Below are 26509 nucleotides of genomic sequence, written 5' to 3' on the forward strand. Positions count from 1 at the left end.
GGGGATTCAAAAGTAGAGCCTGAAAGTGCACCAGTCTGGTGTTGGATAGCCACCAGCTAGGTGGAGTCTTGAGGGTCCCCTAAATAGCAGGGTGTGTGTGTGTGTGATAACAAGTTCCTGCTCCATGGTTATTTTGTCAGCAGCCTTGGCTAGCAGGGCAGTGGCAGCTATGATCCGGAGGCAGGCTGGCCATCCTTGGGCCACCAGGCCAGCTTCTTAGATAAATAAGCCATGGATCTTTTCCAAAGTTTGGGTGAGCACCCCCTTTGCTATCCCTTCCTTTCATTCACATACAGGTGGAAAAGTTAGTGAATGTGTGGAAGGGACAGGGCTGGCACTTCCAATAACTCTTAAAAGCCATGTCAATCTCTGGGGTCCTTTTTTTTTTTTAATCTTAAAGTGTGTTTATTCTTTTTTTGGATTAGATATTATCTTTATTTACATTTCAAATGTTTTCCCCTTTTCAGGTCTCCCCTGAAACCCTTTATCCCATCCCTGCTTCCCTTGCCTCTGTGAGGGTGCTCACCTATCCACCCACCACTCCTGTCCTCCCTCCCTGGCATTCCCCTATACTGGGGCATCAAACACCCTCAGGCCCAAGGGCCTCTCCTCCCACTGATGTCCAACAAGGCCATCCTCTGCCACATATGTGGCCAGTGCTATTGGTTCCTCTATGTGTACTCTTTAGTTGGTGGTCCAGTCTCTGGGAGCTCTGGGGGGGGGATCTGGCTTGTTGGCACTGTTGCTCCCACCCCCCGTGGGGCTGCAAACCCCCTCAGCTCCTTCATTCCCTTCTCCAACTCCTCCACTGGGGACCCCAGACCTCAGTCCAGTGGTTGGCTGTGAGCTTCCGCCTCTGTGTCTGGCTCTGGCAGAGCCTCTCGGGAGACAGCCATATCAGGCTTCCTTATCTTCTTATCTTATTTTTTTGGCCCCTGCTGGCCTTATAAAATGGTTTGGTTATCTCAGTGAACTCTGGCACCTAAAGTCTACAAAATCTGGCAGATCCCAGAAATTCCCATACTTGCCTTCAGGTTGATGGAACTGGATGCTAAGGATGGTTTGTTTCTGAGCACCTGACAGCATTTGTTGCCTCCCCCCCCCCCACCTTGAGTCTGAACCCCAGATGGGTAACTTCAAGTTGACAAAGCTGGGCCTTCTTAGCAGACACTCGGTAGCTAAGTTGACTTAGTTCCCGTAGCAGGTCTCCTGTGGCCTCCTGGCATGTCTCGTAGTTGGGGGCCTTAATACTGGAGCATAGTTATTTGGGGGTGGGCCTGCTGGTAGTCATCCAAGTTCTCATGCAATGTCTCATTAAAGATGGTGGGTGAGTTCTTGAATCTTGAGGCAGGTATGTCCGAGTTAGTTGTCCTTTGAAGCCTCTCTCCAAATCTTGCCATTCAAAGGCAAATAGAGGCTGGCTTTGGGTTACCAGAGGCAGCCTGAAGAAGGCATCCTTCAGGTCAAGCACAGTGAACTTTGTGTGCTTGGAAGTGAGGCTGCTAGTAGGGTGTATGGGTTTGGGACTGGGGGGTGGATGTCTTTTACTCATGTATTTACATCCCTTAAATGCTGCCCAGGTCAATATAGTCACTGGAATGAGGTTTCTTGGCCAGAAGGAGGAGAACATTCCATGCTGATTGGCAAGGAATCAGAATCCCTGCTTTTCAAAGCCAGTTAATGTGAAGGCTTCTCTGGGCATTGGATATTGCCTGATTTGGCCTGGGGTACCCTCAGCCTTGAATTGTGCTAGGACCAGGGGCCGATGACAGGTGAGTCCTATTGGATTCTTTTCTGCCCATACCTTGGAGACTTCTGCCAGAAACCTCTAGAGTAACAGGCTTGGAGATAGGGCTGGCCAAGGGAATGATTCTTATTCCTCTCCTAGGGCCAAGGTCAGAACATGGATGGAGCCATTCTTATCCAGTACTTTCACTCTCTTTGCGACAAAATGGATTTGGGCTCCCATTTTGGTGAGAAGGTCTCTTCCCAGTATGGGCATCCAGGGATGACAATACCTGTCCCACTCCCAAGCCCACCTCTCTTCAGGTAGTCCATGGATAGGACTTAGTGCCAGTTGCTCTTTGCACACAGGTTTTTTGATTTGACAGTGGCCCCGGCATTGTTTCAAAACAGAATGTTGTACCCCTGTGCCCACCAGAAAGTGTACTTTCTCTTGTAAGAGTAGCCATTGTCACTGTGTCTCTTTACAGCAACAAAACAGTGAGTAAGAGCAAAGGTGGTGGTGATTACACAGCAGAGTAGCAGAGCTGGGGAATCTATGGCTCATAAATGTGGGCATCTAAAAGCTCTCATATGCTAAATTCTGTAAGCTTAATTTCTATATGATGAGAATCCACTACCAAATGATACATCTAGGGCAGAGACAAAATAGGAAGTGGGGAGGCAGAGGGTAAGCCAACGCGGAGGCTCCCCAGCTGCCAGGCCAGCGCAGGGCTCAGTGTCTCGTCCCTGTGGCTCATCAGTGGCCTGTTGGACAGCAAAGTCCTCAGTGCTAACTCTTAGCTGTCCTGTAGGTGATGACGGCCTTCCAACCTGGCTGTGTGCCTTAGGCTCAATATTCTAATCCACATGCATACTACCTGACAAAATGGCTTCCTCAACACACACCTGTCTGTTGGATTCCATAGCTGCCTGCCGCTATTACGAACTGGGTTGCTGGAACAGAAGCTGAGGGATGGATGGGGAAGGGGCGAAAAGAAGAAGGGGCAAGACAACGTTTCACTGATCAAGGCTGGAAACGTTAATGGCACTAGACCTTTTAACAGTTTGGGCAAACCCTTCCCCCAGACTCCGGGCTGAGTTCCGGTGGAAGTTGTCTAGCTTCTCTTGGAGGTCCTTGTCTTGACTGCTCCAGCAGCTGGGTGGGTTACCTGCTTAATTCAGGAATTCCTAGACCTGGAGGAACAATGAACTTAACCTTCACTGAGCTTCTCCACCCTAGGATAAAAATTCCTGCTTTAACCTACGTCCCTATTATGTCCTAATGGCAGATTCCTGCCCAAAGCCAGAGATTGTCCTTGACCAATGTCAGACTCCGACCACGTGCAAGACTGCCCCGATATGGCTCTGTACACCTGTCCAAGTCTGTAACATCTGCAGCAGACAAAATACCCGATCTGTTTTCTGGGCATTTCAGTAGCTGCTCTTTACATCATCCCCAGCTAGAAGCTCCTCCTCATTGGCTGAGTATGTACCAATAATCAGGACTCGATAGCATTTGGGCATGCTAATGCTCCTATCTGTAACCTGACCATATTCCCATCCCATTCACTGTCTGATTTAGACATCTCTGCTTTGTTTCCAGTAACATGTGTCAAATAATGTGTGTGTGTGTGTGTGTGTGTGTGTGTGTGTCCATCCAAATTAGCTTCAACTCGTTGGCAATAAGGCCTGGTTTCTATCCCAGTAATGAGCAGACTCAGAGTGAGTGAATCCATATATTTATTATATTACTTATCTGTGACAATACATTTAATAAACATTAATTGCTATTGCTATTAAACTTCTTTTAGTTGTCAACTTGACTGGATTAAAACAACAACTAGAGGGGCTGACAAAGTTAAGGCATTTGTCATCAAGCCTGACAACCTGAGTTTGATCCTTGGAACCCACATAAATCTGGAAGAACTGACTCTACAAAGTCGTCCTTTAACATCCAGGGGTGTGCCGTGACACATAATTCATGCTGTGTGTAATACATGCATGTCTGTCAATTCATCATGTGCCACACATGGCCAGCAATGTATCTCAGTGCAAAATCAGAACCTTCAAAGATTGAGGGTTTAGTTGTTTATGGGGGGACTTGTTTCCATGGTACTATCTGGTGAACTTTGCAGACAACAATCTTTTGTCATGAGGTCAAAAGTCTGCTACGGCACTTCCTGGAGTGTCTGCGACGATCTTTCTAAAAAGAGATTGCCACATGACTCTGGACTGAAATGAAGACTCTCTTATTGTGGGCAGGGCCTTTTAATCAGAAAAACAAAAAGGTGAGACTGTGATCTTCATTTTCCTTCCTAGCACTGGGAAACTCTTCTCTTGCCCCTGAGTTGGCAAGTCCAGGCTCTCTGGCTTTTGGACTCCAGGACTTAGAGCAGAGCCTCTCCACACCCTCACACTGAGAGGAGGAGCATCAAGCTCCCTGGTTCTGGGGCCGTCGCACTACCTGCATCCCAGTGTCTAGCCTGTAGCTGGGCTTCTTATTCCCCGTGATTGTATGAGCTAATTATCCTAATAGATCCCCTCTCACAGCTTTATTTCCATATCTTGTTATTTCTGTCCCTCTGGGGAAACCTAATATTGTGACACTAACACCCCCCAACCAACCAATCTCACAAAAACTTTTTTGAAAATTACTCTATGTGTATGGGTATTTTGCTTATATGCACATCATGTGCGTACTTAGTATCCACGGAGGTCAAAAGAGAGTGTCGACAGCCTGGAGCTAGCGTTAAAGACAATGGTGAGCTACTACGTAGGAGCTGGGTTTTGAACCCGGCTTCTTTGGAAGAGCAGTCAGGGTGCTAACCACTAAGCCATCTCTCCATCCCTCAAAATAGAATTTTTAAGGGCTGAAAAAAAAAAAAAAAAAAGAAGGAAATCTACTAGGGGAAACTTGTGCTCTGAATTAGTCCAGCCCATTTTAGAATGGGTCCCTCCATGTCCATGTACCCACCAGAAAAATCAACTAATTAGGTCAACAGCCCTGACCTGAAGAGAAGCTTGGCATTAGGAGGTCAGCTAATCGAGCATTGCTCCAGATTCCTCTTCTCTGTAGGTTGTCCAGGGCTCATCTCTCAGCAGGACTGAACTTAAATGGTTATAAAGGGGCGTATCCAGCCTTCCACTCTAGGAAAGTGAGAGGCAGCCTCCAGGTTCCAGCGACTGATGTTCTGCCTGGAAAGGTTTTTCCTATGCTTATGTTGTCATTCATGATGCTAATAAAACCCTGCTCAGAGTATCACAGTGACAGAGATCCTAAATGCTTATGAGTAAATTTAACCAAATGATTTAAGATTAACATTTGTCAAATATGGACAAACGTACTAAAGGGACAAGATGGGATTTTAATTAAACTGAAAGTCATATCATTTTCCTGAGAGGGAAGAATTCATACAAAATGCAATTCTAGAAATTTTAATAAACAATTTTATTGCTGCTGCAATTAGAACTCTAATAGAGTTTTTCCTAGGAAGTAGATAAAATGATTCTGAATGTAAAATAAAGAATACTGGGACAGCTATTAAAAGTATTTAGAAACCTAACAAAAGGACTGGAGATGGCTGGGTAAGTACCAAGTGCTTGTCAAACAGCACTTTGGATCCCAATAACCACTTAAAAGTCAGATGGGTATGGCAGCCTGCCTGCCTCCTACAATGACATAAACAAAGGATCCCTAACTAGCTACACTAACTCCGGATCCAATGAGAGAGCCAGCCTCAGTGTATAAAGAAGAGACCCAGGGAGAAAAGCAACAACTGTGGAGGCAACCTCTTGAGCACTGTGTGAAGCATCACCTGTCTGTGTTCTGTTAACATCTTCTCCATCACCTCTTAGTTTAATAAAGAGCTGAACAGTCTATAGCAAAGCAAGAGAGGAAAGGCGGGACTTCTGGGCAGAGATAGGAACTCTAGGAAAGAGTCAGAGATGAGAGATTCACCAGCTAGATGAGAGATTCGCCAGCTAGATGAGCAGGTGTTGGTTCTGAGGAGACACAACAAGCCTCGTGGCAGGATGGAGCTAGGTGGTTGCGTGTACTTAGATGACTTAGTTGAGAGTCTGCCAAGCTTCCATAATTATTAAGAAGTCTCTGTTTCATTACTTTGATGGCTGGTGATAAACATCAGCCTTTGGCCACTATAGACATGTGTATGTATGTGCACGTGTGCCCCCTCATGTGAGAACATTCATAGACACACAAACATACACCACATACAAATACACACCTAAAAATGTAAGAAGAGAGAGTAAATGTGTATGTGCCAGACTGTTAAAATATCAAAACTACTCCAAAACTGAATTGAAATCAACATGATAGTAGTAAGAACATAAAATGTATTCATGGCACAGAGTAATCAACTGAGAGTTGTGTGGTTATTAGAAATGTTTGTCAGCCGAAGTGGCAGTTGAATGGGAAAATGATAAATTACTCTGAAAACACTTTCAGATACAACTGGTTACCCATCTGAAAGGAAATAAGATAAAATTTAAAAGTACAACGGAGGAATGATGTAACTATAATCTCAAAAAATAAAGTGATTAAAAATGAATACAAGTACATTAAAAGTTTAAATAAAAACAGGTTTGAAACCTAAAGAGCAATACCTAGGTTACATGTATAACCTACAGTTTATTTATGGAGACCTTTTTTTTTTTAAACTAATAATCAAGGAACTTATAAAAGACTGCTCTATTTGACAAATTGGACACATTTATAATGTACCCCCTCCTCAAGGATCTGGGGCCATTGTAAAAGAGTGGGGAGGGAAAAGACTGTAAAGACCAGAGGCCAGGAAGGAATGGAACAAAACAGTGTCATCTGCACACAGGCCTGCTGCTCTCACGAGCTCAGAGCGGTTGGGGTTGCCTGTACAAGCCGTGTGCAAATCAAGCCAGTCAACCCTCTAGCATGGAGTGGGAAAGGTTTATGAACCCCTAACCCTAACTGAGGAGCTATGGACAGTTGATTCCTTCTGGAGTTCTCTTTAACAGTGTGGCTCCTAGTGGGTAGAGAGATGGGGGGGCGTGGATCAGGAAGGTGTTAGAGAGATGGAATAGAATATAATAAAAAATATTTATATGAAATTCCCAAGAAATTAGTAAAAACGTATTTTTAAAAGCCAGGCGTGTTTAATCCTATGCAAGTAATCCTTGTAGATGGGGTTATAGTACAGGATTCTGTAAACATAGTTAATAGAATATGTCTGAGAACCTACCTGACTTGCTGTGACACAAAGTATCCTTTTCCACAAAGAATCCTTTCAAGACAATGTCCAATAACTAAATAGAACATCAAGCAGGTAATATAAATAGTTCACTAGGAGTAACAAATGACCCACAAATATGAACTTGCTGAAATTCTGTAGAAATCATTAAAATAACAATGAAAGTAACGAAAGCATAACTTGGTGTCTCACACTGGCCAGGATTTGCAGCCAGCTTCCACAGATTTAATGGACAATGTGAGAATTTATATAAGCCGAAACACAGCAAATAAGTTTTACCCATAACCTCATACTTACACTAAACAAAGGGTTTAATAGAATCTCCTTGAATTTATAGGTTAATTTAAAGAGTATATATATTGAGTTTTGAATAATTCATCTTTATGTATTGAGACCTGTAATCCACTAACATTATATAATGCTCCATTTACTTATATCATATAAAGATCTTCATATCATATAAAGATCTTGTTAAATTTTTATGGGATTCACTGAGTCTGGTGATTAAATGATCACTAGCTTAGGCAGACAACAACACAGAGTGGGAGAGCATAGTCAAGGAAGACATTTTGTCAAGTGTGTGCTTATCAACTTGCCTTAATACGCTGTCTCAACCACTCCATTTCCTTACACTAAGACAGCTAGTGTGGTCCACAGAGAGTAAGGGGAAGAGAGAGACGGACAGCAGAGGAGGGAGGGGAAGAAAAGAGAAGAGAAAGGGAGAGGAGGGAATGGAGGGAAAGAAAGGAGGTAAGAGGGAGAGGGAGGAAGAAAAGGTGGCAGAGAAAGAACAAAGAATAATTTATTTTCTTTATTATTATCATTAATAACAATATTAATGTTATTTTTCTCCATCCATTGAATGCCTGGGTTTGAAAATTATTTTTCCATTACCAGTTTCTTCCTGCCAAAACCCAAAACTGCCACCCTCCAAGAGGGTCTGTTCTGCTTGATTTGGAGCAGCTGGCTTTAAGATATTTGACTTTTATCTCTTTTTCTCTGAACCTGAAGTTCACAGCCAAGTGAAGAATCTGGAAGGGATGGTGGGGTGGAAATACAGGTTTGGCTGTGTGCTCCTGCTAAAGAGCTGACCATATTCCTCATTACAAATGAGAATATATCCCCTGCTTCAAAGAGGGCCAAGCTCTGTGTGGTCTGTGGTACTTCTGCATGTCTCCATGAACCATGGCATCTCCATGAGACAAAGGTATGATAAGACAGTACTGGAGTCTGGAAACTGAGAGGACTCACATCGAAAAGGCAGAACCAATGGGAGAAAAACATGAATTTTTAAAAATGACTTGTGAAGAAATTGGCCAAGTAACAGGCAGGACTCCCATTTTACTAGTCATGCTAGTAAAACATTTTGAGAACAGTGTGTCTTCATAAAGCAAGGAAAATCTGAGGAGCTCAGCAAAGTGAATGTGCACACACACGCACATGCACAGGAAAGGACTTCATACAGTCAGCACTCAAGCAGGTTGTATTTGGTCCAGAACATTTGCATCCTATCCCATTTAATACACATAAAGACTCTCAGCAGGAATTTTTGGGCACTATACCATACTAATAGAGAAGGGGTGGAGCTAGCTTCTCAAGACCCCTATGGGTCCCAAGGGGTTCAAGCAGTTATAATAAGTCAGTTGACATCAGGAAGAAAACATAAGAAACTAGCCTGAAAATCATTCTAGCTGGCTTAAGGTGTTTCCTGGCATTAAATGAGTATCTGGGTATTTTGATTCCATACTTTGGTTTTCCTATGTCTATTCACTGTGATCTCAAGGAGAATTAAGCCAAAGCTTTGCAGTAAATGTGAGCTTTTCCTTAAGGACAAATGACTATTTATTTGGTCAGCCTTGAGGAAATGGCTGTCCTAACATGATACTGCTTTAATTCCAGGAATGACAATGTGATAGTCTGGAAACTGTGGCCTTAATATGATTGGTAACATGTGATAGCTCAGAGGGCCAACTCAGTTGTTGCCCCTTTGAAGGCAATTGTAATGAGATTATAGGAATTAACAGTTGAACTGTATTTCCTTTGATCAGATCACATCCACTCATCATTGCTGGATCTTAAGAGACACATTGACAAACTGGCAGACACCAGAACCAAGACAAGCAGATGGTAAATAAGGGCTCCTTAAATGCACAAGTCACAGATTACACAGTGCCCAGTCTTCAAAAGCTTTGTCTCCATTTATCCTTCACAAATCAGTCTGGAAGACTGATGGGATATGACACTCTGCACTGATGACGTGATAGCCTATCTCTTCTCTCATATTTAAATATCTGTACACACATTTCTCAACCAATGCACAACAGTATGCAAGTGTTTACTAGCAAAGTGAAATCTTCCTCAGAAAATGATAAGAATAAAAATAATAAGAGTTTAAAACAGCAGGCTAAGGCTAGCAACTCAGGTAATAAAGAAATAAACAAACTGTTATAAGTTACTGGTGCACAAATCCAAAGTAGAAGTGGGGAAATCCAGGGATGCCTAGAGTCCTATCAGGAATTTAGTTAAGTCTGACAGTGGTTGCCAGGTCTGCAATGGATGCAGAAGTGATAGTGTGACCTGGTTCCACCCCTGGAGCAGAGCTAGCAAAGCATGAGTGCTGACAGTTGCTGTAGCTGTAAGGCATATATATATCTTAAGTTCCTCCTTTCAAGGAATGTTCTCCCAGCCAAGGTTAATGACTCCATGATAATCAGAAACAGCAGGATTCCAGGTAGAAGAATGTGTATGATGCTCCTTCAGGATAGTCCTGAGGGCTGTGGGAAACAACTCTGAAAACCTGAGTTCTGTTCTTTATAGAATCTCTCAACTATGCAAAATATAAAGATGCGATAGGAATTGTATGAGGGGCTTCACAGACCTGGAAAAACAGAAGCAGCTGCAATAATGAGCCAGCTTTGTCAGAAAGATATTAAGGAAGGAGATAAAGAGATTTAGGGAATGGCGATCACAGAGCAAGATCCCACCCAGCTAAACTTATTGTTTGTATTTACAGTTGATCACAGAATAGTTTGGATTTTAAATCTGGAATGAACCACAATCCAGAAATGGAAGGTACACTTGTGATCCAGATCTTGAGACTGGAAGATATGGGCTTTTGATCTGGATCTTGAAATAGTGGCCATGAAAAACTTATGCCCAGGCATGATGGTACATACCTTTAATCCCAGGAGACAGAGGCAAGCATATTTCTGAGTTCAAGGCCAGTCTGGGACAGACTAATTTCTAGGTGAAGAAAAGTTTAGGTCCAGGTATGGTGACATACTCCTTTAGTCCAGCATTCAGGAGACAAAGCCATGCAGATCTCTGAGTTCAAGGTCTTTCTACAGAGCAAGTTCCAAGACAACCAAGCTTAAGCAGTGAAAGAGTTGGATAACAGAAAGCTTGTGATAATGTAATAGAACAAGAGGGGGGGGGGGACGCAGAATATTCCAGCTCCAGCAAGCAGCAGAATTCAGAAGCTTTCACCCTTAGAGTCAAAGGGCTAAGATCATAAAATGCTTTGTGGGATAATGGAAAGGGAACCTGGGGTAAGTGATTGAATTAGCATTCAATTACTAAGGACTGTAGCTTATACAAAATAAAAGACTTGGGCTTTGGTCTGAAAGAGAGAATTATCTTGGGCAGAGAGCTATCTCTGTGTGATCTCCAGCAGAGTTATCTCCAGCAGAACTGAGCAGTCAGTTTGCATCCATCACAGACTCTGAGTCGCTGCTCCCAAACACCCCTTCTTCAGGACTCCCCACCCCAGTAGGCTGAGACTGGTCCTTGGCAATTAACACCTATGTGATAGTTACCAAGTGCCATGGGAAATGAAAACTGAGTAAGTCCTAGTCCTAGCCCTCAAGGAACATGTAGGGTAAAGAAGGCTGAATGTGATTTTATAACCTGCCACTTTGCTGAAGTTGTTTATCAGCTGTAGGAGTTCTCTGGTGGAGTTTTTTGGGTCACTTAAGTATACTATCATATCATCTGCAAATAGTGATAATTTGACTTCTTCCTTTCCAATTTGTATCCCTTTGACCTCCTTATGTTGTCTAATTGTTCTAGCTAGAACTTCAAGTACTATATTGAAAAGCTATGGAGAGAGAGCGCAGCCTTGTCTAGTCCCTGATTTTAGTGGGATTGATTCAAGTTTCTCTCCATTTAGTTTGATGTTGGCTACCGGTTTGCTGTATATTGCTTTAACTATGTTTAGGTATGGGCCTTGAATTCCTGTCCTTTCCAAGACTTTTAGCATGAAAGAATGCTGAATTTTGTCAAGTGCTTTTCCAGCATCTAATAAAATGATCATATGGTTTTTTTCTTTGAGTTTGTTTATGTAGTGGATTGCATTGATGGATTTCCTTATATTGAAGCATCCCTGCATCCCTGGGATGAAGCCTACTTGATCATGGTGGATGATCGTTTTGATTTGTTCTTGGATTCGGTTGGCAAGAATTTTATTTAGTATTTTTGCATCGATATTCATAAGGGAAATTGGCCTGAAGTTCTCTTTCTTTGTTGGATCTTTGTGTGGTTTTGGTATCAGTGTAATTGTGGCTTTGTAGAACAAGTTGGGGAGTGTTTATTCTGCTTCTATTTTGTGGAACAATTTGAAGAGTATTGGTATTAGGTCTTCTTTGAAGGCCTGATAGAATTCTGCACTGAAGCCATCTGGTCCCATGCTTTTTTTGGATGGGAGATTTTTCTATGACCCCTTCTATTTCTTTAGGGGTTATGGGACTGTTTAGATGATCTATTTGATCCTGATTTAATTTTGGTGTTTGATATCTGTCTAGGAAACTGTCCATTTCCTCCAGATTCTCCAGTTGTGTTGAGTATAGGCCTTTGTAGTAGGATCTGATGATTTTTTAAATTTCCTCAGTTTCTGTTGTTATATCTCTCTTTTCATTTCTAATTTTGTTAATCTGGATACTGTCTCTGTACCCTTTGGTTAGTCTGGCTAAGGGTTTACCTATCTTCTTGATTTTCTCAAAGAACCTGCTCCTGGTTTTGTTGGTTCTTTGTATAGTTCTCTTTGTTTCTACTTGATTGATTTCAGCCCTGAGTTTGATGATTTCCTGCCTTCTACTCCTCCTGGGTGAATTAGCTTCTTTTTCTTCCAGGGCTTTCAGGTGTTTCGTTAAGCTGCTAGTGTATGCTCTCTCCATTTTCTTCAGTTGCCTTCCTATACTCAAAGGATAAGCAGGCTGAGAAAGAAGTTAAGGAAATGACACCCTTCCCAATAGCCACAAACAATATAAAGTATCTTGGTGTGACTCTAACCAAACAAGTGAAAGATCTATACAACAAGAACTTCAGGTCTCTGAAGAAGGAAATCGAAGAAGACCTCAGAAAATGGAAAAATCTGCCATGCTCGTGGATTGGCAGGATTAATATAGTTAAAATGGCCATCTTGCCAAAAGCAATATACAGATCCAACGCAATACCCATCAAAATCCCAACTCAGTTCTTCACAGAGTTAGAAAAAGCAATTCTCAAATTCATCTGGAATAACAAAAAACCCAGGATAGCTAAAACTATTCTCAACAGTAAAAGAATTTCTGGGGGAATCAGTATCCCAGACCTCAAGCAATACTACAGAGCAATAGTGTTAAAAACTGCATGGTATTGGCACAGTGACAGGCAAGTGGACCAATGGAATAGCATTGAAGACCCAGAAATGAACCCACACACCTATGGTCACTTGATCTTCGACAAAGGAACTGAAAACATCCAGTGGAAAAAAGATAGCCTTTTCAATAAATGGTGCTGGTTCAACTGGAGGTCAGCATGCAGAAGAATGCAAATTGATCCATTCTTATCTCCTTGTACTAAGCTCAACTCCAAGTGGATCAAGGACCTCCACGTAAAACCAGACACACTGAAACTAATAGAATAGAAACTGGGGGAAACCCTTGAGGACATGGGCACAGGGGAAAAGTTCCTGAACAGAACACCAATAGCTTATGCTCTAAGATCAAGAATTGACAAATGGGATCTCATAAAATTACAAAAAGTTTCTGTAAGGCAAAGGACACCGTCAAAAGGACAAAACGGCAACCAACAGATTGGGAAAGGATCTTCACCAACTCTAAATCTGACAGAGGGCTAATATCTAATATATACAAAGAACTCAAGAAAGTAGAACCCAGAGAACCAAATAACCCTATTAAAAAGTGGGGTACAGATCTAAACAAAGAATTTTCAACTGAAGAAATTTGGATGGCCGAGAAGCACCTTAAGAAATGCTCAACATCATTAGGGAAATGCAATTCAAAACAACCCTAAGATTTCACCTCACACCAGTCAGAATGGCTAAGGTTAAAAACTCAGGAGATAGCAGGTGTTGGTGAGGATGTGGAGAAAGAGGAACACTCCTCCACTGCTGGTGGGATTGTAAGATGGTACAACCACTCTGGAAATCAGTCTGGCGGTTCCTCAGAAAACTGGACATGATACTTCCGGAGGACCCTGCTATACCTCTCCTGGGCATATACCCAGAGGATTCCCCAGCATGCAATAAGGACACATGCTCCACTATGTTCATAGCAGCCTTATTTATAATAGCCAGACGCTGGAAAGAACCCAGATGTCCCTCAGTGGAGGAATGGATACAGAAAATGTGGTATATTTACACAATGGAATACTACTCAGCAATTAAAAACAATGAATTCATGAGTTTTTTAGGGAAATGGTTGGAAATGGAAAATATCATCCTAAGCAAGGTAACCCAATCACAAAAGAATACACATGGAATGCAATCATTGATAAGTGGATATTAGTCAGCTCAGAAGCTCTGAATACTGAAGACACAATTAGCATATCAAATGATTCCCATGAAGAAGGAAGAAGAGGGCCCTGATCCTGGAAAGGTTTGATCCAGCATTGTAGGGAAGTACCAGAACAGAGAAAAGGGAGGGGGAATGATTGGAGAATGGATGAAGAGAAGAGGACTTATGGGACATATGGGGAGGGGGGAACTGGGAAAGCATTTGGAATGTAAACAAAGAATATAGAAAATAAAAAAAATATATACAAAAAAAAGAAAACAACAACAAAAAAGGCTGAATGTGAACTGGCGTGTGTCAACAGAGGAACACACAAGCAGTGTGGTCGTTTCCAGTAAGAACTTGTCACTGGGTAAAATGGATATTCGATGTGCTTGGGGTCTCTCCAGTACTGTTACTATAAAGGAGACTCCCTCTAGTTATGAAGATGGCTTTTAAAGTCTTTTGAAACTCCACTTGTAATTCTTTAGAAGTTTCTAAGATCTTACCATTTCTTTGGCAGGCCCAGTTCAGGCCAATTGCTTTAATTTTTAAAAAAGATTTATTTAGTTATTTAGGTATATGCTGCATGTACAACTGTATGCCAGAAGAGGGTATCAGATCACATTATAAATGTTGTGATCTATATATGGTTGTGAATAACCCTGTGGTTGCTGGGAATTGAACTCAGGACCTCTAGAAGAGCAACCCCAAGTGCTCTTAACTGCTGAGTCATCTCTTTAGCCCTGCTTTAGATAAATGTAAGCCCAATTCTCTACAAGTTGAAATTTAAGAGCTGGAGAGATGGCTTAGTAGTTAAGAGCACTGCTCTTTTGAAGGTCCTGAGTTCAAATCCCAGCAACCACATGGTGGCTCACCACCATCCGTAATGAGACCTGACACCCTCTTCTGGTGTGTCTGAAGAAACCTACAGTGTACTTACATATAATAATAAATAAATCTCAAAAAAAATTAAAACGGGGGGGGGGGTGTGTGCAAGTGTGAGGCTTCATATGTAAATTGAGCTCTTAAGAACATTAAGCAAGTTTGAAATAGAAATCAGTAGACTTGAATAACTAAGGGAATGTTTGTGCCAATAGAATCCAAATCTACCTGGTTACCTTAGCTTCTGAAAGGCTTATGTGTGTAAGTTTAGAAATGGGCCTTTGACTGTAGTGCAACCTTAGGCCAAGTCCCTTATTGTGCATCAGCTGGAGGATCACCGCACAGGGAGCACTGTTAACATCCTTGGTTGAGTTGGCTGCATGCTTTTCTACCAAGGAAGGTTTTACAACTTTCCCCTGCTTCCTGTGTGTTGAAGTATTGCTTTGGTTGCTTTTTTAGCCTTGCTTCTTTGCACCCCAGACCAGAACTGGAATTTTCCCCCAAGGCATCACAGAATGAGAAGTCTTTGCTCTATATTTAATTCTCACCTGCTTTCTCTGATAGTAGATCACAAGACTCCTTTTAGCCCATCAATCCCAGGAGGAAGAATGCTGTACAGAAGGCAAGAATGTGAACAGGCTTGCTGGGCTTCCCACACTTGGCCCATCAGCATTGTATCATGGTTTTTGTCCAATGCCAGCAGTTCACAACCTATGGCTTGCAACCCCTTTGGGGGTTGACTGACGCTTTCACAGGAGACCCCAAAGATCGACAGAAAACATGGATACTTAAGATTTGTAACAGTGGCAAATCTTATGTAATGAAATAGTAATGAAAGTAATTTTATGGTTGGGGTCACCACAACATGAGGAATTATATTAAAAGGCCACAACATCAGGGAGGTTGAGAACCACTGATGTACATAGTTGTCTATGCTTCAGCTGCGATCATGCTAAGAAGTCTGAGTGAATGACAGGGTAGAAAGAACTTTTAGGCAGCTGGATTATGTGACTTGTTCGAAGCTGCACAAAAACAGATCCATACACCTAGTAGGTAGCATCTTTCCCAGGCATCATCTTATCTACCTCTCCTGGCTGTTTTTAGCCTTAAAAGACAAAACTAAATGTTTATTCTTGACTTCTGTGAGTTGACTTACTTTTCTACTATGATAAAACACCAAGACCATTTTGGGAGGGAAGGGTTTATTTCATCTTATAACTCTCAGGTCACAATCTGTCACTGAGGAACTCAAGGCAGGAACCTGGAGGCAGAAACTAAGGCAGAAGCCATGGAGGAATAGTAGTCGCTGGTTTGCTCTCCATGGTGTCATCAGCTTTCTGTCTTACATCATCCGGGACCACTTGCCTAGGGATGGCACCGCCCCAGTGTACTGGGTCCTTGCAATCAATCACTAACCAACACAATACCCTAAAGGCTTGTACAGAGCCTAAGCTTATGGAGGAATTTTCTCAGCTAAGATTCCTTCTTCCTAGCTAGGTGCGGTGGTAAACACCTTTAATTTGAGTACTTAGGAGGCAGAGGCAGGCAGATCTCTTAGCTTGAAGCCAGCTTTGACTACAAAGCGGGTTCCAAGACTTCCAGGGCTACACAAAGAAAACCTATTTAAAACAAACAAACAAACAAAAAAAAAACCCCAAACAACCCAACAAACAAATCCCCTCTTCCCAGATAGGTCTGCTTATGCTAAATTGACAAAACTAATCAGCATGCTGATCTAGTCTATTAAGGGGGTCATGAGAACCCTGCTGGTTGATCAGTTGTGGACTTGTGACTAACATCTGAGGCAGGTGTCAGTCTGTTGGCATTGAGACCACAACCTGTTTGATTCTACCTTCAAGGAGACAGTATCTGAATAGAAGTGGATTGGTGTTTCTGCACAACCAGTTGGTTGTTGGTGAGGTGAAACCCCAATGCATCCTGCTATCACAGAAATGAAGTGTTGCCAACAAATAGTAAGAGAAACTAATTATTCCTGTATCTTCAGAATTGCCATATTAAAGAAAAAAATCTTACTTAAGATAATTTTTTCATTAGTGTACACATTTAAGTGTGTGGGTATGGGTTTACCTGGTGCACATGTGCAGGTCAGAGGACAGCTCTAGGGGCCGGTTCTTGCAGACCCTCACATGGTTCTGTGATTGAGTGTGGACTGTCCGGCTTATGCAGCAAGCACCTTCACCTGATGAGCCCTCTAACTGCCCCAGATTTGCTTGAGTTTCTGAGTGACAGCTGATATGGCAGAGTAGAAAGATGACCCAGTTTTCTTCTTTATATTAGTTTGTGTTTCTGAGCTAAACCGGTAAAGTGCAGTGACCTGATATCTCAAAATAAGTAAACAAATTCATGTATGAATACAGAAAGGAAGTATATTTAAAATGTTAATGAATTAGTCTTTAAAATAGTTTACAATTCATTTCAATACATTCAGACTTAGAACAAACAAAAAAGACCCCTCCCCATAAAGTCTGGATATATTAAGTAGTCCAGTAGGGTCCTTCAGAGGTTGTAGAAGCAGGAGAAAATTTGGAACCAGCAGACTACTCCAATACCAGAGGCTGTCCAAGAACCAAAGTCAATTATACCAGGCAGGAAACATGTACCAAGAGTTACTGACAGGGCAGGACTTAATGCCTAAAAGTTAATCTGTGTTTATATAGAAAGAGGTGACAGCAGGTGGGTTAGAACTGCTGGAGCATGCACTCAGGAGCCTGAGGGAGAAAGATCTAATGTCTGAAGTCATCTTGGGCTATATGGCAAGAGAGGATAAAGGTCTGGTATTAGGAAGCAGAGAGGGCAACATAGTCCATGTTAATTATAGAACAATGGAAATGATGGGGGGAAATTGAGTCAGAAAGGCAGAATTACCACTAGTGCTGAAATTCTCAAAACTCCATCATTTCCAAAGACATTAAGGAAAACCCAATAATTCTTACCCAAAAACAAAATTACTAAGGTAAGACTTGGTTACTTAGCATTACCTTATCAGTCTGACTTTATTTTTAAAGGTCTTAAAACAGGCATTTGGGACAAATATAAATAAAATGTCCAAGATTTAAGGACCATAAATTAAACAATCATGAGTATTCCCCTGGACAAATCAATGCTTTGTATAGGGTGGGTGCACCAGCATCATTTTTCACTAAAATGCTAATGCCTGTCATAGACAGCACCTGCTGGTAACTCAGAGTATTCCCGTACACAAGCACACTATCATGAAACAACAAATATTTCAAAGCAGAGAGGAAACTTTAGGCATGCTCCTTTCCTACTTTCCTACCAGAGAGCCAGAAACCCTCGGTACCCGCCCCGCAGTTGCAGAGTGAAGAATTCTCTGTGAAACTGAAGCTGTCAAGTAAAGCACCGCAAAACTTGCTCATCTACAACTTTCTTCTCTCGTCAACTGTTGGTTTTTAAGAGAATTTTTTTATAAGCTTCAGGTGTTAAAATATTCTAATAGTAAATGTACTCCATTTATTATTTCATACATAATTAATAATATAAAGTGTTCTAAGGGAACCCAAAATATACTATGAATGTAGCCAAGTTCTACTCTTTTAAAAAAGCACTCAGTCAGTTTTCTCCCAAGCTCCCTTCTCCGGAAGGCCAGTCTTTAAGGACTTCTGAAGTCGTGCAATATTGGCATCCAGCGCGGCCAGGCCGTTTCTGAAGTCCTGCTCATCATGGGACGTGAACGTTGAAAAGGAGGAGATGCTCCAGTCTGACATCAAGTCAGAATTGAGAAAGCTGCTGTCAGTGACAATATTGCCCTTCCCTGGAGCGCCAGGGCTGTGCCGAGCTGATGGGCCTCGAGGTGTGGCCTGTTCCTTTGGACGCACAGCAGCGGCAGCAGGGATCTTACCAATTGCTTCTTTGATTTTCCTGAGGAGCTGCACGTCCTCGGTGTCATATGCACTGGAAAGATTGCCAGGTGCATCTTCTGCTTCATTTCGAGAAGAACACACTGCGGGTGCACATGGCTTATTTTCTCTTGTAGAGGTGTGCACACTGCTGCCGACTGGCTGTGCTGTAGCAACACCTATCTTTGGCTGGGGGGACAGTCTCTTACAAAGTGGCGAATGCTTTCTAGAAGTGCTTCTTGCAAAGGGAATATAAACTGTACTGTCCACATTACACCCATCTTCTATTACAGTGATGGTTTCACAGTCTGTATCAGAATCCTCTACTAAAGCAGGAGAGACAGTTCCATCTGCAGGGCCCCCATGCACTGCCCTGGTGTCTCTATGGGGAGGCCTTTGTGAGGGCAGCACATTTTCACAGAGTCTGTCTGGCTCTATGGTTTTCTCATTGTTTAGTAGCTTTGAATGCATAAAGCTGTGGTTTGTTTCTAATTTATTGAGGTAGCTCACTATGGAAGTGTGAGGAGGGGCAGGGTCCTGTTGAAGTTGTTGGTCATAGACATTGAGAAGTGATCTGGTGAGACTATTCCCCATCCTGCAGCGGGCAGTGTCCACACTGAGATCTGACAGCAGCTTGGCCATGCTGTTCTGTAAAGTTCTGCCAAGGAGAAGTTAGCAATTACTGATTGTTTTACCCAATCCTTTAACTCATTTCTCTGCACCTCTATCCTTTAAAGGAAGGACTTAAAGCGGGTGTGAACATTAGTGTTGAAAGGCTTTGGCAACAGGAAGATAAAATAACAAAGGACAAAATATCTTGCTTTATATCAAATCTACTATTATATGTAAAAGTAAAAGCTCATAATTTTTTTCTTAAGGTATAGATATATTTTTTTCTCAAGCAGTGTTTCAAACTGAACCTTTGAGTTAAAAAAACAGTCATACTAGTAGGTGGTATTACTAAAGCAAAGTAGAATTTCTATATTATTACTGTAAGCATATTTATAAAACTAAGCACACTATATATAATACATACTTTATATATAATAGACATCTATTTCCCTAAAAGCTTGCAATTAAAAATGGATCTGGAATGATTAGCATCTGGGATCATTAAGGCATAGTTGGATCTACTGTTTTATGAAACATTAAAAACATTAACTTCTCTGTAATGTTTAAAAGTAGACAAAAATCCAATGAATTGATGTCTCAAAAGAAAACTGATTTTTGTAAGGTTTCTGTAAAAGTATAAAAAGTAAAATAGGTTTATTTATTTGTAAGGAGACTGAGTAAAGAATGAAGACATTTTGGAGGCTGTGGCCAAATCCCCACTTCACTGATGAAATGAAGAGACCCACCCAACATCACATGGCACGAGGTGAGGGCGGACCACATCAACGCACATCATGAATTATTCTGTAGTCCCCTGACAACTCTATTCATTTCCCAACTTCACAACTTGAGGTTTATAGGGGTTAAGCAGTGCGGACAAAATTACTCAGCTAACCTGCAGCAGAGCTGAGAGTCTTACTCAGGTCTCTGTGCTATCAGAGGCAGGAAGGGGGTGTAACTACCTCACTACACACTGTTCAGTTCTTCACTGGAGACATTAGCTACCCACAATCTATAACCTCATGGTGTAAACAGCCTTTAAACAGCTCTTGGATTTCTAAAGTGAAATAGAACAAAGGATTAGAAATTAAAAGAAAAAAAGAAAAAACAAGAGAGGAAAAGGAGGAAGCAAGAAGGCCCGTGCGAGTCTGAAGTTTACAGAGCATCTAGTAAGGCGGGCTGCCCAGGGAACAAGGCTACCTGGTCAGTTCTCTAAGTCGTGTGACCTCAGCATCGCGCTGGCGCAGCGTTATTCCCAGTATCTGACTTTCCTTTTCTGCAGTCTCTAACTTAAACCGAGAGTTCTTCTCATTGGTCACGGCTTCCTCCAACTCTAAAGCAAACACGACAAACCTCACTTAGTTTCCTTATTTCTCAAAACCAAACAACTGTAGCTAGAGACAGATACATACCCATCTTCACCCTTGTCATCTCAATGTCAAACTGCTGTTTATTGTGAAGCAGAGTTTGCTCTTTGTCTTTAAATAAAGTAGTGAATTTTTTGTTTTCCTCTCTCTGGTTTTCTATCACTTTTAAGAGCTCTTCATTTTTACTCTGTAGTAACTCCTGGCTCTTCAACGACTCTTGCAGCTGACTCTGCAGTGACATATTCAGCGACTGAAGGGAAAACACTGTAAGATAAAATACAACAAATAGTTGTTTCCCAATTTTTAAAAAACACCTAAAAAAATACCTCTTTTAGAAAAAGAACAGCCCCTGAGTTCACTGATTTCCCTCAGTAGTAACACACACAATGCAATATAAATACTACATATATTTTAAAAAGTAAATGGCAGAAGGGATGTCTTTCTTTCCCAACTGATATTTTAGTCATAAATTGTTTTACCTTTTAAAGCAAATGAGTAATACATGTGCATTGTAAACATCTCAAACTCCAAAACATTCCAAAGGTGCCAAGAAATTCTCAATGATGTGCCTCCCTTTCTCCATGCTAGCTTCCCAACCAAAATCAATCATTATCAATTTGGTTACTTTTCTGGAAAATACTAATGTAGACAATAATTTACATAAAATATATTTAAACACAAAGAATCATACGATCCCATGTTGCATGTAAGTGTAAAAACACACGGGTTCCTTTGCCTGGGGCCATGCTCTTGGCTTAGCTCCCAACCTCAGCATAATATAGGCCATATATGACAAACCTATAGCCAACATATAAACTATGGAGAAGTTCAAAGAATTTCCACTAAAACAAGGAACAAGAAAAGGATATCCATTCTCTCCAGTTTGAATTAATATAATATTGAGGTCTTAGACAAGAGAAGCAAATACAGGGGCTACAAATAGGAAAGACATCAAAATATCTCTATTTGCAGACAATATGTTTATATATATAACAGATCCTAAACACTCCACCAGAAAACTATGAATTGAAAACACAGTCAGGAAGTGGCTAAATACAAGATTAACATATACAATGACCAAGAGACTTCTTACACCCAATAACAAATACACTGAGAAAGAAACCAAGCAAACAACTCCACTCACAATAACCATAAAACCCTCAAAATCCCAAATAAAACAAAACACAGAATAACCCTAGCTAAGGCTGTGAAAGTTCTCTAAAGCTAAACCTTTAATATATGCAATTAAGAAATTAAGGAAGAAACTAGAAATAGAAAGACCTCCCATGCTTAAGAGGTGATAGGATCAATGTTATAAAAATGTTCATCCTAACAAAGCTATTTACGGACTAGATGCAATCCATAATCACTGTGGGCAGGCAAGGGGGCCCAGCAGACAAAGGCACTTCCTACCGAGCCTGATGACTTGAACTGGATCCCTAGACCTTACATGGTGAATCACAAGTTGTCCTCTGCCTGTGGAAGATGTCCACATGCACATCATGGCAAGTGCATGTCTACACACACATACATACAAAGACAACACACAATGTAACAACTTAAAAGAGATTTCAGGGGCTGGGGAGATGACTCAGCCTTTAAAACTAAAGGACCCAGGTTTGATTACCAGTATTCACATGGTAGTTCAAGTGCAAGAGCATTTTCCCATGGTCTCTGCTTCACTTTCTGCCTCCAGTCCCTGGGAATACAATGCCCTCTTCTGGCCTTTTTGGGTGCCAGGCATGTACATGGTGCATACATATACATACATACAGGCAAACCACACACACACTTAATTTTTTAAAAACTTGCAGTGACATTCTTTACACCAATAGTAAAAACTATATATTTTAAAATTCATATGGAAGTACAAAAGATTCCAGATAACCTAACAATCGCAAGCAAAAATATATTGCTGGAGGTATACCCACAGTAAATTTCAAATTAAAAAGCATAGAAATAAAAACAACATGGTACTGGCATACAAAGAGACACAGAGATCAATGGAATAGAAGGCCCAGTTACAAAGTCATTCCACAATAGACACCTGCCAACATTGTACATTGGAAAAGATCACCTGTTTAACAAATGGTGGTGGTCAAATTGTCTACAAGTAAAGGATAAAACTAGATCCGTATCTCTCACCCTGCAAAAACTCAGTTCCAAATGATCCAAAGAACTCAACATAAAGCCTGAAACACTGAAACTGCTAGTGGAAAGAGTAAGGTGTATACCTCAGATACTGGAATAGGGAAGAACTTTCTGAGTGGGTCCATAGTCACTCAGGAAATAAGGCTGGCTAGGGATGTGTGTGTGTGTGTGTGTGTGTGTGTGTATGAACCTGAAATAAACCAGAGTCATCTAGGACTTAAAAAGATTAAAAATACAAAACAAAATACCTCAATTGAGGAATTATGATTGGCCCATGTGCATTTTCTTGACTTATCATTGATGTGGGAAGGCCCAGCCCACTGTGGGCAGTACCATCCCTGGGCAAGGTGAGCAAGGCGTGCCAGAGCACTCTTCGATGGTCTTTGTATCAGTTCCTGCCTCCAGGTTCCTGCTCTGACTCTCCCTCAGCCACCAACTATGACATGCAAATATGACATGCAACTAAGCCATGCCAAATCAATCCTTTTCTTCCTCAAGTTGGTTTTTGTCATGGGGTTTTATGTCAGTATCAGAAAGCAAAGCAGGCCAGAAGTCAATGACTGACAAATGGGAACTCATGAAATTAAAAAGTTTCTGTGTGTATGGTAAAGGAAACTGTCAACCAAGTGAAAAGCCAGGCAACAGTATGGAAGAAAATCTTTATTAGCTATACCTCTAACAAAGGATTACTATGTAGAATATACAAAGAATTCAAGAAAATAAATAATCCAATAAAAAATAGGCTATAGACTTAGAATTCTCAAAAGAAGAAATACACATGGTGAAGAAATGGTTTTCAAAGTGCTTAACATCATTAGCCTGCAGGGAAATGCAAATTAAACTAGTTTGAGATTCTATATTACTCCAGTCAGAATGACTATCATCAAGAAAACAAATGACAGCAACTGCTAGCCTAGGATTTAGAGAACCAGAAATATTTACTCACTGTTGGAGTATAAATGGGTTCCCCCACTATAGAAATCAGCATAGATCACCCTCTGACCTACATCTAAGGATATCCGAAAGGATTCTATTACTCTCCTACAGAGGTACTTGTACTTGTTTTACTAACTGATGCATGGATAACAAAATTGTGGTACAAATACAGAAAGGGATATGATTCAGCCTCCAAGAAAAATGAAATTTCTGCCGGTAGTAGTAGCACATGCCGGTAGGATTTGCTGAAGGAGACAGAGGCAGGAGGATCACGAATTCAAGGCCAGCCTGGGAAAAATGAAATTTGTAGGGAAATGAGGAGAATTAGAAAATACTGCATCAATCGGGCTGTCCAGGCCCCGGGAGGCAAGTGCTGCATGCTTCTGTTTCACATGTGGATATGATGATGAAAAGGCACTGTGTACACATGAAATTCTCGAAGAGTAATAAATAAAATGACATCAAGGCACAGGGCACCATTTTGATCGGCTAACACAGTCTTGAGTGACTGATTTCTGTGTATGAATCACTATTAGAATCTTGATGTGCTGGCTACTGGTTTGCTGTATATTGCTTTTACTATGTTTAGGTATGGGCCTTGAATTCCTGTTCTCTCCAAGACTTTAAGCATGAAAGGATGCTGAATTTTGTCAAATGCTTTTTCAGCATCCAATGAAATGACCATGTGGTTTTTTCTTTGAGTTTGTTTATGTAGTGGATTGTATTGATGGATTTCCGTATATTGAACCAACCCTGCATTCCCGGGATAAAGCCTACTTGATCATGGTGGATGATCGTTTTGATGTGTTCTTGGATTCGGTTGGCAAGAATTTTATTGAGTATTTTTGCATCGATGTTCATAAGGGAAATTGGTCTGAAGTTCTCTTTCTTTGTTGGATCTTTGTGTGGCTTTGGTATCAGCGTAATTGTGGCTTCGTAGAAGGAATTGGGTAGTGTTCCTTCTGTTTGAAATCAGGGACCAGACAAGGCTGCCCCCTTTCTCCTTATCTTTTCAATATTGTACTTGAGGTACTAGCTCGGGCAATTCGACAACATAAGGAGGTCAAAGGGATACAAATTGGAAAGGAGGAAGTCAAACTATCATTATTTGCAGACGACATGATAGTCTACCTACGTGACCCAAAAAACTCCACTAGAGAGCTCCTACAGCTGATAAACAACTTCAGCAAAGTGGCAGGTTATAAAATCAACTCAAGCAAATCAGTGGCCTTCCTATACTCAAAGGATAAGCAGGCTGAGAAAGAAATTAGGGAAATGACCCCCTTCACAATAGCCTCAAACAGTATAAAGTATCTTGGGGTGACTCTTACCAAACATGTGAAAGATCTGTATGACAAGAACTTCAAGACTCTGAAGAAGGAAATGGAAGAAGACCTCAAAAAATGGGAAAACCTCCCATGCTCATGGATCGGTAGAATCAATATAGTTAAAATGGCCATTTTGCCAAAAGCAATATACAGATTCAATGCAATACCCATCAAAATCCCAACTCAATTCTTCATAGAGTTAGAAAGAGCAATTATCAAATTCATCTGGAACAACAAAAAATCCAGGATAGCTAAAACTATTCTCAGCAACAAAAGAAAATCTGGGGGAATCAGTATCCCTGACCTCAAGCAATACTACAGAGCAATAGTGTTAAAAACTGCATGGTATTGGTACAGTGACAGGCAGGAGGATCAATGGAACAGGATTGAAGATCCAGAAATGAACCCAAACACCTATGGCCACTTGATCCTCGACAAAGAGGCTGAAAACATCCAATGGAAAAAAGATAGCCTTTTCAACAAAGGTGCTGGTTCAACTGGAGGTCAGCATGCAGAAGAATGCGAATTGATTTATCCTTGTCTCCTTGTACTAAGCTCAAATCCAAATGGATCAAGGACCTCCACATAAAGCCAGACACTCTGAAGCTAATAGAAAAGAAACTGGGGAAGACCCTTGAGGACATCGGTACAGGGAGAAAGTTTCTGAACAGAACACCAATAGCGTATGCTCTAAGAGCAAGAATTGACAAATGGGACCTCATAAGGTTACAGAGTTTCTGTAAGGCAAAGGACACCATCAAGAGGACAGATCGGCAACCAACAAATTGGGAAAAGATCTCCACCAATCCTACATCAGATAGAGGGCTAATATCCAATATATATAAAGAACTCAAGAAGTTAGACTCCAGAAAACCGAACAACCCTATTAAAAAATGGGGTACAGAGTTAAACAAAGAATTCTCTCCTGAAGAACTTCGGATGGCGGAGAAGCATCTTAAAAAATGCTCAACTTCATTAGTCATTAGGGAAATGCAAATCAAAGCAACCCTAAGATTTCATCTTACACCAGTCAGAATGGCTAAGATTAAAAATTCAGGAGATAGCAGGTGTTGGAGAGGGTGTGGAGAAAGAGGAACACTCCTCCACTGCTGGTGGGGTTGCAAATTGGTACAACCACTCTGGAAATCAGTCTGGTGGTTCCTCCGAAAACTGGGCACCTCACTTCCAGAAGATCCTGCTATACCACTCCTGGGCATATACCCAGAGGATTCCCCACCATGTAATAAGGATACATGCTCTACTATGTTCATAGCAGCCCTATTTATAATTGCCAGATGCTGGAAAGAACCCAGGTATCCCTCAACAGAAGAGTGGATGCAAAAAATGTGGTATATCTACACAATGGAGTACTATTCAGCCATTAGAAACAATGAATTCATGAAATTCTTAGGCAAATGGATGGAGCTAGAGAACATCATACTAAGTGAGGTAACCCAGACTCAAAAGGTGAATCATGGTATGCACTCACTAATAAGTGGTTATTAACCTAGAAAACTGGAATACCCAAAACATAATCCACACATCAAATGAGATACAAGAAGAAAGGATGAGTGGTCCCTGGTTCTGGAAAGACACAGTGAAACAGTATTTGGC

At 41.3% G+C, this 26509-nt stretch overlaps 1 protein-coding gene across 2 annotated transcripts in view; it reads right to left on the reverse strand.

The window, feature by feature from the left end:
* Positions 1-15846: 15846 nt before the first annotated feature.
* Positions 15847-26509, reverse strand: part of Ccdc14 (coiled-coil domain containing 14) — a 39271-nt gene continuing 28608 nt past the window's right edge. For both annotated transcript variants that reach the window (XM_052158809.1, XM_052158810.1), the window contains 3 exons: positions 20526-20744; positions 20314-20446; positions 15847-19159 (listed from right to left, as the gene is read on the reverse strand). In XM_052158809.1, coding sequence (XP_052014769.1) covers positions 18211-19159; positions 20314-20446; positions 20526-20744 — 1301 coding nt within the window. In that variant the 3' untranslated portion in view covers positions 15847-18210. The remainder of the gene's footprint in view (positions 19160-20313; positions 20447-20525; positions 20745-26509) is intronic.

The sequence above is a fragment of the Apodemus sylvaticus genome, chromosome 15, assembly GCF_947179515.1.
Source record: "Apodemus sylvaticus chromosome 15, mApoSyl1.1, whole genome shotgun sequence".
NCBI lineage: Eukaryota > Metazoa > Chordata > Mammalia > Rodentia > Muridae > Apodemus > Apodemus sylvaticus.